The sequence below is a fragment of the Lycium barbarum genome, chromosome 11, assembly GCF_019175385.1.
Source record: "Lycium barbarum isolate Lr01 chromosome 11, ASM1917538v2, whole genome shotgun sequence".
NCBI classification, from domain to species: domain Eukaryota; kingdom Viridiplantae; phylum Streptophyta; class Magnoliopsida; order Solanales; family Solanaceae; genus Lycium; species Lycium barbarum.
In genome coordinates this window covers 22698138-22711853 of record NC_083347.1, presented here as the reverse complement: position 1 = coordinate 22711853, position 13716 = coordinate 22698138, and the positions used below count along the sequence as shown (strand labels likewise).

At 37.1% G+C, this 13716-nt stretch overlaps 1 protein-coding gene across 1 annotated transcript; it reads left to right on the top strand.

The window, feature by feature from the left end:
• The first annotated feature begins 2652 nt into the window (after window positions 1-2652).
• On the top strand, window positions 2653-8297 carry LOC132617974 (nucleobase-ascorbate transporter 1). The gene is made up of 14 exons (XM_060333048.1): window positions 2653-3008; window positions 4265-4362; window positions 4506-4682; window positions 5111-5211; window positions 5294-5369; window positions 5545-5604; window positions 5686-5873; window positions 5961-6057; window positions 6211-6297; window positions 6689-6747; window positions 6834-6925; window positions 7089-7166; window positions 7243-7403; window positions 7611-8297. Exons 1-14 carry the CDS (start codon window positions 2933-2935, stop codon window positions 7821-7823), a joined length of 1563 nt encoding a protein of 520 aa, XP_060189031.1. The 5' UTR covers window positions 2653-2932; the 3' UTR covers window positions 7824-8297.
• The last annotated feature ends 5419 nt before the right edge of the window (window positions 8298-13716 follow it).

Sequence of the window (13716 nt, the reverse complement as noted above, 5' to 3'; positions counted from 1 at the left end):
ATGCCATGTGAAATTACATTAATACCCTAAAAAGATGGAATTGTGCCAAGTTGTGTCATTTGTGATTGTGCCAAATATATTTACCCAAATAAAAAATTGGTTTGAGCCTTCCAAAATCCTATAAATGGGTTGTGTGCAAGACATGTCACTTTTTCATCTTAAAATCAACATAGTTAAGGAGAGTTGGGTGATAAAATGGAATTTGGGTCACGGAGGGATCGATAAACTTTTGGTTTGATTGGTGGTGTGGTGATGGCTCACACATCGACAAAATTAATGGCGATCCTACCCAGATTGACAGGTCTCTTAAAGTTTCTGAAGTATTGCTAGATAGTAGTAGATACACACTGAAATATCTCATCTGTAGCTTATTTCCTTAATCCATTTGTGATAAATGATATTTTATCTGTTTTTTTATTTCTGATAAGATTTTCTTTGCAGATCAACTCACCTGAATTGGCACTGGCAATGGAACATTTAGTACCAAATCGGCTTATGAGTTCGCCTGTGATACGTAATCACTCCAAACGACATGAGTTGGTCTATAATATGGAAACTTCGCATGCCGAAAGATAAAATATTTTTATTGCTTATAACGCATATTAAGCTTATGTCAAATGAACTTAGATTCATCAGGAAAATAATTGAGTCACCAAAATCCGAGCGATGTGACAATGATGTGGAGGACCCTTCAAACATTATTAGAGCTTGTCGGAAGTCTAAACTGATATGGAATAATTTTATCTCACATAATGATATTAACAATATGAATGCTATGCCAATGATTGAATGGATTAATGATCTTATTAATGTTACATATCACTATGATAGTGCTATACTTACATTGTCTATTATGTGGCATATCCGAAAAGAAAGAACTAAGAATATGATTGAAGAAATGTCTATCTATAGAACTTATATGTAAACAAATTAGGGAATATGCTAGGGAGATTGTTAAAATATTTCCTATCTCTAAACCTAAACAAGCTAAACTGATCTCTTGGTCTTCTTCTTGTGCACAAAAGATTAAATTCAATACTAGTGGCAGTGTGAAGACTCAAATTGGAGATGCTTCTTTTGGAGGAATTTTTATAGATTATCAAGGTAAGAAGATATTGGGATATTCAAGTAAGTTAAGACCTGCTCCAAGCCTCGTTACGAAACTTTGGAGCATCAAACAAGACCTACAATTAGCAAATGAACGTGGATATACTGACTTAGAAGTAGAATCAGATTGCCTTCTTATTGTCAAGCTTATAAAAGAGGAAGACATACAAATTCACCCACTTAGAACTATTATTGAAGATTGCAGATTCTTGCTAAAGATCATCAAGGCGAGTATTTTCCACACATGGAGAGAGGCAAATAGTTGTGCCCTTTTTTGGCAAAAGAAGAAAAATTGCTAATTTGGAAAGACACAATTAAGGATATAGAGTTTTTGCCCCTTGCTGATTTAAGCAATGTAGCTTATGAGCGGTTTTAATTTTTGTTTAGTATTTTCTGATGTACTAAAAAAAATAATTAAAATAGGCTAGACGAAAAATGCAAAAACACGATGAACTAGTTATCATAAATACACATCATCAACGTTTATAGTTTAATGGTACTGATTTGAGTCATACATGCAATATGTATGTTTTCATTTTTCACTGTCTCCATTACCCTCTCCTTCCTTCCCCTTCACCTATGTAATAGGATAAATTTAAAAACAAAAATTTACCAAAAGTACACATGTTTAAAAAAATTAAAAAAAGAAAGAAAAGAAAAGGAGGTAAGGCTAACAATGTATGAACACTAAAAAGCAGGTAAAATTGATGCAAATTACTCTTTATGTATCGTTTCAAAATGACAATATATACAATATCTTATTTTATATGATAATATTTGACAAAATATAACAACATTCAGGTATGCACACAATTATTTTTGACATAGCAGCTAAATGTAAAATAAAAATACATAAAGTACATTTAGCATTTAATAGTTTTCATGTCACTTTCATAAAGGCAATTCGAAGTTCGAACTGTTGAAATTAATATTTTTACATATAAAAATATGTCCTTATTCTTTATAAAAATAGTATCATATAAAATAAGATATCAAATTTAAGACGAATAGAATAGTATTCTAGGAGGTAACATACTTTTAAATTGAAACTTAAACGATCCGAATAAAACTACGAGCTTAAAATTAGTCTCATATATTGACGTAAGGCAGTGAGCATTTGGTAAAAATTAATTAAGTATGCATAAACTGATCCAACATCATGAATATAAAAAAGATTGGCATTAAGTAGTTGCACTAACGAATCCAACTAGAGTAACCAAAATAATAAAAAGAATCCTAGTTGTTGTATAACTCAGGAGATTACAGGAATAGGTTACTCCAACAGAATTCACATTTAAAATTTAAATATTAAAGAGATAGAGAAGCATTGAGTACTGGTTGAACATGAAAGTTACCACTCCATTTTGAGTTTTGACTCTTGTGGGACCCAACAACAATGGCATATTTGCAATACAACAAATAATCAGGCCCTTTTTTGTTGAACAACTTTCAAAAAATAGTCTAAATAAGTTCTATTGGCTGTTAGTTTTCTTAACTCAGGCTTCAGGTTAGTTAAAAGTAGCCGTAATATAATAATCTGAGTTAAATTCTTTTTTTGAATAATTTACAGAGTGACATTTATTCCTTGTAAAAATTCTTGTTAGACTTTTTTAATGTGTTTTTCTTTTCAACTTGTGGGGTTGGGGTTACAGTGTTAGTGCTGTTGCTGCTGGCTTGGTGCTTTACTTTGTTCTTAGTTTTTCTACTTTCTTTCTCTCAAATATTCTCTTCTTTTTTTTTTCTTTCTTTTGAGAGTGTGTTAATATTCTTTATCTCTATGTTATATTCTTTGTTCTGATTCTGTGAGGGAAAGAAGAAGAAGGCAATGGCTAACATTTCTCATCCTCCAATGGAACAACTTCAAGACCTTGAGTATTGCATAGACTCCAATCCTCCATGGCGTATATTTCTCTCTTTATCTCTCTTTCTACATCATGTGTTTTTGTTGGTCTAAAGTTATATTTGCTGATACTTGGATGTTAAAGTGTTGCAGTTGTAATATAGCTATGGCATTTACTAGCACTGTTCAATGTGTTGTGAGAAGTGAAGTGAAGTGAAGGAGAAAGGATATTCTTTTGTGTTTATTGCTCATTTATCTTTTTTCTTTTTGTTTTGTTGGGTTGGTTTTCTTTTCTTGAATGATGCATTGAAGAGTGTGTTTTTTGTGTCTTCATTGGTTTGAGTTTTGTTTTGAATGTGAAAATCAATGCTGGGGACATTCTTTTTATGTTTATTTTCCTCTTCTCTCTCTTTCCCCCCTTTTTTTTTTCTTTTTTTTTAGCCTCTGGGAGTGGGCTAAGGGGTCCATTTTGAATTGATGATAAAAGTTTCACATTTTGAAAGTTGGGAACTTTTGCAACATTTTGTTTGGTTTCTGTGTTTTGTGTGCCTTAAAGATGATATTTTTAATTGTCTTTACCCATTGTTTGGTGGTTTAAAATGGGGGACTGAGAATGCTGGCTGGCTTTTGATATTTCTTCTTTGTAGTTTGTATAAAAGATTGTAACTTTAACATCTAATTCCTGTTATGGCTACAACCCTGCTCATTCTTGGGCTTTTTCCTAGCATTTCTTAACCATCCCAATGTAAGGCTCCTTTTTTCTTTAAGTAATACCCAACGAAACAAGAACAAAAAAGAAGTTTTTAGCATTCAGCAACAAATGCCAACAATGCACTTCTTGAAAATAGCCTGCACCCTCCAAAGTGGAATGTATGGAGAAACATTGATCTACAGGAACAAATATTAAGAATGTTAGTGAAAGACACAAAATTAATGAATACCAATAAAATGAGACTTCAGTCGGAGAAACATAAATGCAGATAATGGAGTCTCCAAATTTCAGTACTACTGGTCGTCCGCTGCATTTGATGAGGTGCTTCAGATATTTCTATGTTATTTAATCCATTATGGCTTAATTAGTATTGGGAGGTCTAATGCCTGATGAAAACCTTTGCTCAGTTATTATTCTCTATACAATTTGTTTCTGGAAGAATGCTAGCATAGTGAAGTCATTTAATCTTGGGACTTGTCTGAGATTTCAACCATTGCCACAAATGGAAACTTCTCTTGTGCAGATTCTTGTGTGTTTAACTTGGGAAAACTATTGGTGCCACTTTTATGTACTTACTTACTAAAGCAGTTTTTTCTTATCTGCAGCTGAAACCATCTTGTTAGCTTTTCAAAATTACATATTAGTGCTTGGCACAAGTGTGATGATCCCCTCAGCGCTTGTACCTTTAATGGGTGGATCAGATGTAAGCTGATTCTCTTTTATCTTATCATATGTATCACAGTCCAATTGCAGCAAAGAAAAAAAAATGATATCATCGCATTACCAGAAAACAGCGAATCTCAAGCTCATTTACTCATCAAAAAGATCTGTTATTTCTCTATTCAGGGGGACAAGGCAAGGGTTATACAAACCCTGCTCTTTGTGGCTGGAATAAATACTCTTCTCCAAGCACTGTTTGGAACTCGGTTGCCAGCTGTTGTTGGAGGTTCATTTGCATACGTCATTCCTATAGTCTATATAATTAGTGACTCGCATCTTCAACGAATCAGTGAGCCACATGTAGTAAGTGTTCCAATCTCAGTCATTTTTCAATCCATTTTGTTCCAATGATCAACAGACTCATCGTAAGCTGAAATTTTTGTTAGTCTGTAAAATGCTACACCAACATGTTAGTCCTTTTTTTTGGGACTGATATCTACTGGTAAGTTCAACAAGTGAGCTTGTATATGTTTACTCATCTAGTTCATCGCACACAAGTTAAACTTTCTACTGGTACACCCTAATGGCATCATTTATCAAATTATGTATTTGAACGCTAGAATGGTCCGTATTTACAATGGGATCAAAGCCATAGTTTTGATTGCCTAGGATGCCTTGGTTTGCAGACCTGATCACAGAGATATTTCCAAATTGATCTTTACATCATAATTTGCCTTTAATTTTCTCTAAGAAGGCATTGGAAGAGGTTTAAGGATCTAACTATACTGCAGAGATTTGTACATACGATGCGAGCTATTCAAGGAGCTTTAATTGTCGCAGCTAGCATTCAAATTATTTTGGGATACAGCCAAGTTTGGGGGCTCTTCTCACGGTATGACACTGGCATTTTATTGCTCAGTAAGGTAGAGTAAGTACATAGCCATATTCTTGACTGTCTTGCTGCTTGTATACAGATTCTTCAGTCCGCTTGGGATGGCACCCGTTGTTGGATTAGTTGGTTTCGGCTTATTTCAGCGAGGATTTCCCGCAGTAAGTATTTGTTGCCACTGATGAACTTCCATACTATTTTTGTTTTCCTTCTCCAGATTTAGATTGTTGGATAATTGTATGACCCTCGAGTTATTATCACTAATTCCTCATAAAACAAGTGATGAGCTGAATCATCTCGTCCCTTTCCTAATGAAATATTTCCTCATATTTGCAGCTAGGGAATTGCGTTGAAATTGGGCTTCCAATGCTATTGTTGGTCATTGGCTTGTCACAAGTAAGTGGTGCTTTAAAATGGCGGAACATTTCTCACCCATACCCTCTTGAGGTCACTTAAGTAACACTTGTGTTTTTGCAGTATCTAAAGAATGTTAAACCAATGAGGGATTTTCCAATATTCGAGCGATTCCCTGTTTTAATTTGTGTTACCATTATCTGGATATATTCGACCATTCTGACGGCTAGTGGGGCTTACCGTGGCAAAAATGCTCTAACGCAGCATAATTGCCGCACTGATAGAGCAAATCTCATTTCTACTGCTCCATGGTGTGTTTAGTGCTTGGTATTTCTCTTAAAATACAGTTGTTGATATATGCCAATGGTTTTAAACTTCCGTTTGGAATATAATTTCAGGTTTAAGTTTCCATACCCCCTGCAGTGGGGGCCTCCTACTTTTGCTGCTGGGCATTCTTTTGCTATGATGTCTGCAGTTCTTGTCTCGATGGTTGAGGTACTTCAAATCGTAATGAATGCTCTAAAGTATAATAATGTGAAGATTATTGCAACACAATTGCTTGCGTCCAAATACTTTATTTGCGCTTGTTGAAGCTACATTTTTACTGGCATATGGGAAACAGTATATTCTGACTCTAACTATTTGCAGTCAACCGGAGCTTATATGGCGGCATCTCGTCTGGCAATTGCCACTCCACCTCCTGCCTACGTACTAAGCCGTGGCATTGGATGGCAGGTAGCTTTTCTTAGTTCCTACTTTTTTACTTCTTGTGTGCCCCGCCTTGCTGTCCAAATCTGACTGACAAAGCAAATATAATAGTCATGGTGACGAGTAGTCTAACTCAATAGAAGGCTATTTTGTTAAATTTTATAGATATAACCATGATTCACTAAAATCAGATTAAATAGAGTGCATGAATGTTTGTTGATTAAGTAAATACTCTTTTGAGGAGAAGTAGAAAGCATTTCTATAAAGTTTCTAGTTGTTACTAATATTTTGACGCCAATACATTCATAACTGTGAAAACGGATTCTTTTTCAAGTCCCACTTATATCATTGGTAGGAGTTCTTTTGACCAAATTCATTTATCTAAAAACATTTTATTGTTCTAATTATCATTTTGCAGGGAATAGGCATTTTGCTTGATGGACTTTTTGGAACATGCACTGGTTCAACTGTTTCTGTGTAAGAATTCAGGCATAAAAATATAGCCCTCTCTGTACTTTGGGATGATTTATAGGTAAGAAGGTAACCATGGCACATCATTTCAGAGAAAATGTGGGACTTCTTGGATTGACTCGAGTTGGAAGTCGAAGAGTTGTTCAAATTTCTGCAGGTTTCATGATATTCTTTGCTATGCTAGGTTAGTACATTCACACTCTATCACGGTATATTATTAAAAAAAAATTCAACTTATTTCCTTGCTAATTTTTAGTGTTTGACATTGAATTTCAGAAATATGCAATCATTAACCAGTTTCCGAGGTGTTTTAAACTGCACTCTAAATAATTGTTTGCAATATTCAGGGAAATTTGGGGCTGTTTTTGCATCGATACCTTTCCCAATATATGCTGCACTGTATTGTGTTCTGTTTGGTCTTGTAGGTATGCTATTATTTTCAGATAACATCATTTCATATATGGTTTTCTCCAGATTGTAAATGTGCTTTCCCTTCTGCAGGCTCAGTTGGATTATCATTTCTTCAATTCACAAATTTGAATTGTATGAGGAATCTCATAATAACGGGACTATCACTTTTCCTTGGGATATCAATTCCACAATTTTTCAATGAATATTGGCATCCAGCTCGTCACGGTCTTGTTAAAACCGACGCTGGCTGGGTGAGTACTATTTAAATTACCTGCATCTTCATAACTCATACTAAGACATTTCTTCTTTTGGCAAAGTTGATCACATACAGTGTTAGCATGAAAAATATTAACTTACAATTATCGATGGAGTTTGAAATATGTTCCATTAAAGCTGTTACGAGGCATGCAAGTTTTATTATGTTTTGAGATCTCAAAACTGGTTTGAAATGTTTGCAGTTCAATGCATTTGTCAACACCATATTCACGTCGCCTCCAATGGTGGGGCTAATAGTTGCTGTGTTTCTTGACAACACATTGGACGTGGAGAATGCAAAGAAAGATCGGGGCATGCCTTGGTGGGTGAAATTCAGAACTTTCAGAGGTGATAACAGAAACGAAGAGTTCTACACGTTGCCATTCAATCTCAACCGGTTCTTTCCTCCTACGTAGCAAGGCTGAAAAGCTTAGTTCTCTTTTGCAGTTAAGTTAACATGATAGATCAAAGTCTCAGAATGGGTCTCTGGCATCATTTTATTTACAGACACTTGATCACAAGCTAATTTTTATAACCTGAATTTCTTCGATTTTTTGTGGGCATTGGCTAGCAAGTTCAGAAGGGGAGCCTTGGTGCAACGGTAAAGTTGTGTGACCTATTGATCCCACGTTGGTTTGTGAACGTGGGATGTTTCGTGCACTAGATTGCCCTTTTTATTGGCTAGCGAGGTCCCAAGTAGGAATCTATAGAGCTTACTGATCAATGCTGTGTAGCTATTGCACTTTGATGAATAAGGAAAAGAAGGTCTCCCTCACTTTATGTTCTATTGAGGGAACTATAGCAGCAATGACTATTATGTAAAGAATGAGACTTTCTTCAGATTCATGCTAAAATTACTGAATGAAACTGCATCAATCTTTTCCCTTGAAGCTGGAAAATAGTCAAAATTTCCTCAATAGTTGAACTTGAGTAAACAAATTTACATCCATAAGGAAGAAGATAATCGTGAAAAAACCAAGAACACCAAAAAAAAAAAAAAAAAAAAAACTGGTTTGATTATGATTAGTTTATGTATTGAGCAAATCAATTAACAAGTTCAATTTAATTGACTCCAGATTAACAACAAAGACTAGTAATTTTAAATGAAGGGTGATTTAGAGTCCATTTGGATAAACTTCCACAAGATACTTATCTTGAAAATTAATTTTTGTGGAATAGAGTTTCAAAACTTTTCAATAAAAAAACATTTTTTGCGCGGATTGCCCTTCTTTTGGGGTGGTCCTTAAATTTTGCCACTCATATTTGTGGTCTTTAAATTTTGCCCCCTATATTGCTGGTCTTTAATTTTTGCCCTTGGCGTTGCAATCTTGAGCTTCGCACAGAAATCATGAGGTTCTGGTTCGAACTCCCGCTCAAGCATAAATTTTAAAAAAAAATCGCAAGGCAAGGTTTGGGTCGCGTGTATGTTGGACTCGGCATATACTTGTTAAGGAATAACCAAAGTTATGCTGGACCCGGCATATTCATGTCTTATGGGCAGACTTGGCATAAGTATGTCGGGTCCGGCATAACTTTGGTTATTCCTTAACAAGTGTATGCCGGGTCCGGCATACTTATGGACAGACTTTTAGTTAAACCTTAACTAAAAGTCTTTTCCTAGTTATGCCTTATGGGCATACTTTAACTTAATGTATGCCCCATAAGGCATAACTTTTCCTTAAGACATAGACTTTGCCTTATAAGACAAACTTTTAGTTATGTCTTAAGAAAAAGTTCCGTCTTATGGGGCATACTTTTAGTTATGTCTTATTGTAACACCTCGTACCTTTAACGTAAGCTTTAACCATGATCCTAGACTTGAAAAATCAGATAAAGAATGTGGGAATTGGAATTTTCCTGTTCAGTTGTGAGATAGTGGTTTACGCCCATGAACAGTGGACGTATTTCAGTTTACGGGCCGTAAACCAAGTCGTAAACTGGTACCAAGGATTTCTGAGGATTCTGGAATTTGGCAGTTGAATGTCATATGGTTAAATACGGACCGTATTTCACTATACGGCTCGTATTTCAAATCGTAAACTGAAACCAAGAATTTCTGAACATTCTGGAATTTGGCATTTTGATGTCACATGGTTAAATACGGACCGTATTTCAGTTTACGACCCGTATTTCAAAACTTATTTAGAATTTGGGAAAACTTCCTTGATGAAAGTTGTAGAGCTTTGAAATACTTTCCAATGGTATATTATGGGCGTCAAACGAACATCTGTACAAAGAGTTATGGCCATTTTACTGAAGAGACGCAGTGCAGTCCATATTGCAAAATACGACCCGTATTGCAGTTTACGACCCGTAAACTGAAAATACGGCCAACACAGTGCTGGACGTAAACTACACTTTCCCAGGACAGTATATATTCGTCCATACCAGTTCAAATTATTATTTTTCATTCCTTCAAGCCCTAGAACGACTTCCTACCCTCTCCCATCATCAAGAACACCAAGGTAAGCCTACTCTAATTATTCCAACTCAATTCTAACACCTATCCTTGCAATCTAAACAAGAAATTATCATTCTAAAACTAGGGTTTTCAAGAAAACCCATCTCAAGGTTCAAGAATTCAAAATTTTGGAAATCTTCTTCAAAACTCAAGTTTTTAATTCAAGTTTTGGAGCAATTAAGGTATGTAGAACTTTCATCCTCATGTGGGAATCTCTACGTTCTTCCCCATGCTCTGTTTCTTGATATTCATGAAGTTCAAATCCTAGGGCATTAAACCCAACATATTGGTAGCCCGTAATTATGTATTTATGTACATTAATTTTGTATCTATATTCGTTATTGTATTCCTAATCTTCCATTACGGTTATTAGGAACCCTAGCTTAATCCATGAATCATGAATTCTTCCTCATGTATTCTCATTATATTTATATGAAACTTTATGATTTTATGTAGCAAGTTACAAGCATGTTTTCAAGTCAATTATACATATATAATTATGAACTATTGTTATTACTCATGAATCAAGAACATGTTTGCAAGACTATGACAAGTTATCTCATGAAACCATATTACAAGATATTTCATGAAACCATGTTTACAAGTTATTTCGTGAAATCATGATTACAATTTATTTACAAGTTATTTCACGAAAATCATGGGCTTCTTAGCCAACTATATTATGTTCATGTTTTTGGGAATTGCTTAGTTAACCGAGAAGGCTCAGATAGCCTGAAACTACGTAGCCACCGTAGGATAAGGGTTGTCAGCAAGGAGGCAACACCTTCATTATGCAGTTTAGATCCTTACATGCTTATTATTACTTAAATCTCATATCCTTGGCAAGGTTGTGAGTGTTCTGCTGGTAGGACGCAAGTACCAGACCATGTTGTCGGTTATACTATAGCATTCCCCACGTTACAAGTAGTTTTACATACAAGTATTTCTATTGATTACTGTTTTAAGACTTCACTCACGTTTCATGTTCATGTTCAAGTTACATTCATTTTCAGATCGTATCCTATATCTAGGTTGTGCCATGTTCTTCATTTCAGCAGGTTTTACATACTAGTACTATTCACCATGTACTAACGTCCCTTTTGCCCGGGGCCTGCACTTCACGGTGCAGATATCGATTTTCAGGAGCATACATCTGCGCAGTAGGATCACTTCAGATATCAGCTTATTGGTGAGCCCCACTTCTCTCGGGGTTCAACATGGAGTCTGCATTAGTATTCAGTTTATGGTAGTCCAGGGCCATGTCCTGGTAGTTAGTATTCAGACATGTTTTAGAGGTTTCATAGACATATGTTAGTTCACAGAGTCAGTTATGCTTTTATGTTTGCAAACTATTGTGTTTCCATGATATTTCATGCTATGAGATAAATTTCTAGACTTTATTCCGCAAATTACATTTTCATGATTTATTTAAATTGCATTATATAGATTATATTGTTTTGATGCCCATGTTGACAAGCAAGCCATGAGGTTCGCTCGGACACATGCAAGCAAGGCCCGAGTGCCGTGTTACGCCCAGGCCATAGTTCGGGGCGTGACAAAGCTTGGTATCAGAGCCTAGGTTCAAGTGTCTTTAGGGAGTCTATGAAACCGTGTCCAGTGGGGTCACTTTTATGTGTGTGAGGGCCCCACACATATAAACAGTTGACCACCAAGACATTCAGGATTGTCTCAATTCTTTCATATTCTAGATCGTGCAGTTAGAGCAGTACTTTTAGGCTATCTTTCTAATTCGTGCGTGTACGTATTTTCAGAAAATGCCTGCGAAAAGGAAGTACACCAAAAAGGCTACAACCACCAGCCAAGGGGCTACTGCGGAAGCAACTCGGGAAGAGACTGTTCCGACTCAGACAGCAGCCCCAACCGCTCCTACAGTAACACCTCCTATTGATTCGGATGGGGATGTTAGGAATGCTATTAATATGCTTACACAACTGGTAGCAGCTCAGGCCCAACGTCAGGAATTTGGTTCAAGCTCAAGAGGTAATGGAGAGTCTTCTAAGACTAAGGATTTTCTCAGGATGAATCCCCCAGTCTTTACGGGGACAAAGAAAGATGAAGACCCTCAGGACTACATCGATGCTCTTCAGAAAATCTTCAGGATTATGACAGTTACGGAGACCGAAGCAGCTACTTTTGGAGCTCATCAGCTGCAGAGCATTGCTAACACCTGGTATGAATCTTGGGAATTATCCCGAGGTGAGGATGCACCTGATGCTACATGGGATGAATTCACAAGTGCCTTCCTGGACCACTTCATGCCAATAGAAGTCAGAGAAGCTAAGGCTGAACAATTCCTGAAGCTTAAACAGAATGGTAGGTCAGTTCAGGACTACTACTTAGAATTTATCAGTCTGGCTAAGCATGCTTCATATATGGTACTGGATATGAGGGCAAGAGTGAGGAGGTTTGTCGGAGGTCTTGATCCCTATTTGTACGATGGGGCCAATATTGCCGCACAGAATGGGGGAATGACTATCTCCAAGATGGTTGCTTTCGTACAGGGAAATGAGACAAGGCTGAAGGAGGAGGAAGCCTTGCAGAAAGAGAAAGACAAGGAGTTCAAAAAGAGGGCCAAGTCTACCGGACAGTTCAGCGGTAATGAAAACAGGAAATTCTTTAAGAACAGGTCAGCCGGACCTACTCCGTCCACGGCAAGTGCTCCAATTTCCAAGTTCAGGAAAGATAACCGTCAACAGAATTTCAGGTGGTCAGGCTCCCAGTCTCAGGCCAGTGTGACTCAGAGTAACTTCACCAATCCGATTTGTGCTAAGTGTGGGAAGAGGCATCCTGGGGAGTGCCGCTCTGTATCAAATATTTGCTATGGGTGTGGCCAGCCGGGCCATGTTCAGCGAAATTGCCCTTCAGTCAGACAGGGCACAGGAGGTAATCAGACTCAGTCAGTAAATTCATCAGTTCCTCATAATAACCAGACTCAGGCAGGACGTGTACCAGCTAGATCTGACAACACAAGCGGTGGCCCAAACCGTTTGTATGCTTTGACCGGGCGCCAAGATATCGATAACCGTACTGATGTTGTCACAGGTATACTCACAGTTTTCAGTTTCGATGTTTATGCTCTCATGGACCCTGGATCCACCCTATCCTATGTCACCCCTTATGTTGCTAGGAAATTTGGTATTGAACCTGAAAAGCTAAAAGAACCTTTTGAAGTGTCAACTCCAGTTGGTGAGTCAGTCATAGCCCGACGTGTCTATAAGGGCTGTCCAATCAGAGTCTATCACCATGTTGTTCCAACTGACCTATGTGAGTTAGAAATGGTAGATTTTGATGTAATCATGGGCATGGACTGGTTATATTCATGCTATGCGTCAGTTGATTGTAGAACCAAAACTGTGAATTTCAAGTTTCCTAATGAGCCAGTGTTAGAGTGGAAGGGTTATTCTGTGAGTCCTAAAGGTAGGTTTATTTCTTACCTCAAGGCAAGAAAGATGGTGTCAAGGGTTATATCTATCATCTCGTTCGGGTTAGGGATTCATCTTCCCAGACCCCAACTCTTCAGTCAGTCTCTGTTGTTAATGAATTCCCAGAAGTCTTTCCCGAGGATCTTCCTGGAATCCCTCCTGATAGGGAAATTGATTTCGCAATTGACCTACTCCCAGGTACGAAACCTATATCTATTCCACCTTATAGGATGGCTCCAGCTGAATTACGCGAGCTTAAGGCTCAACTCAAAGATCTTTTAGATAAGGGTTTTATCCGACCCAGTTTCTCTCCATGGGGTGCCCCAGTCCTTTTCGTTCGCAAGAAAGATGGTTCTTTGCGCATGTGCATTGACTATCGACAGCTCAATAAAGTCACGGTCAAGA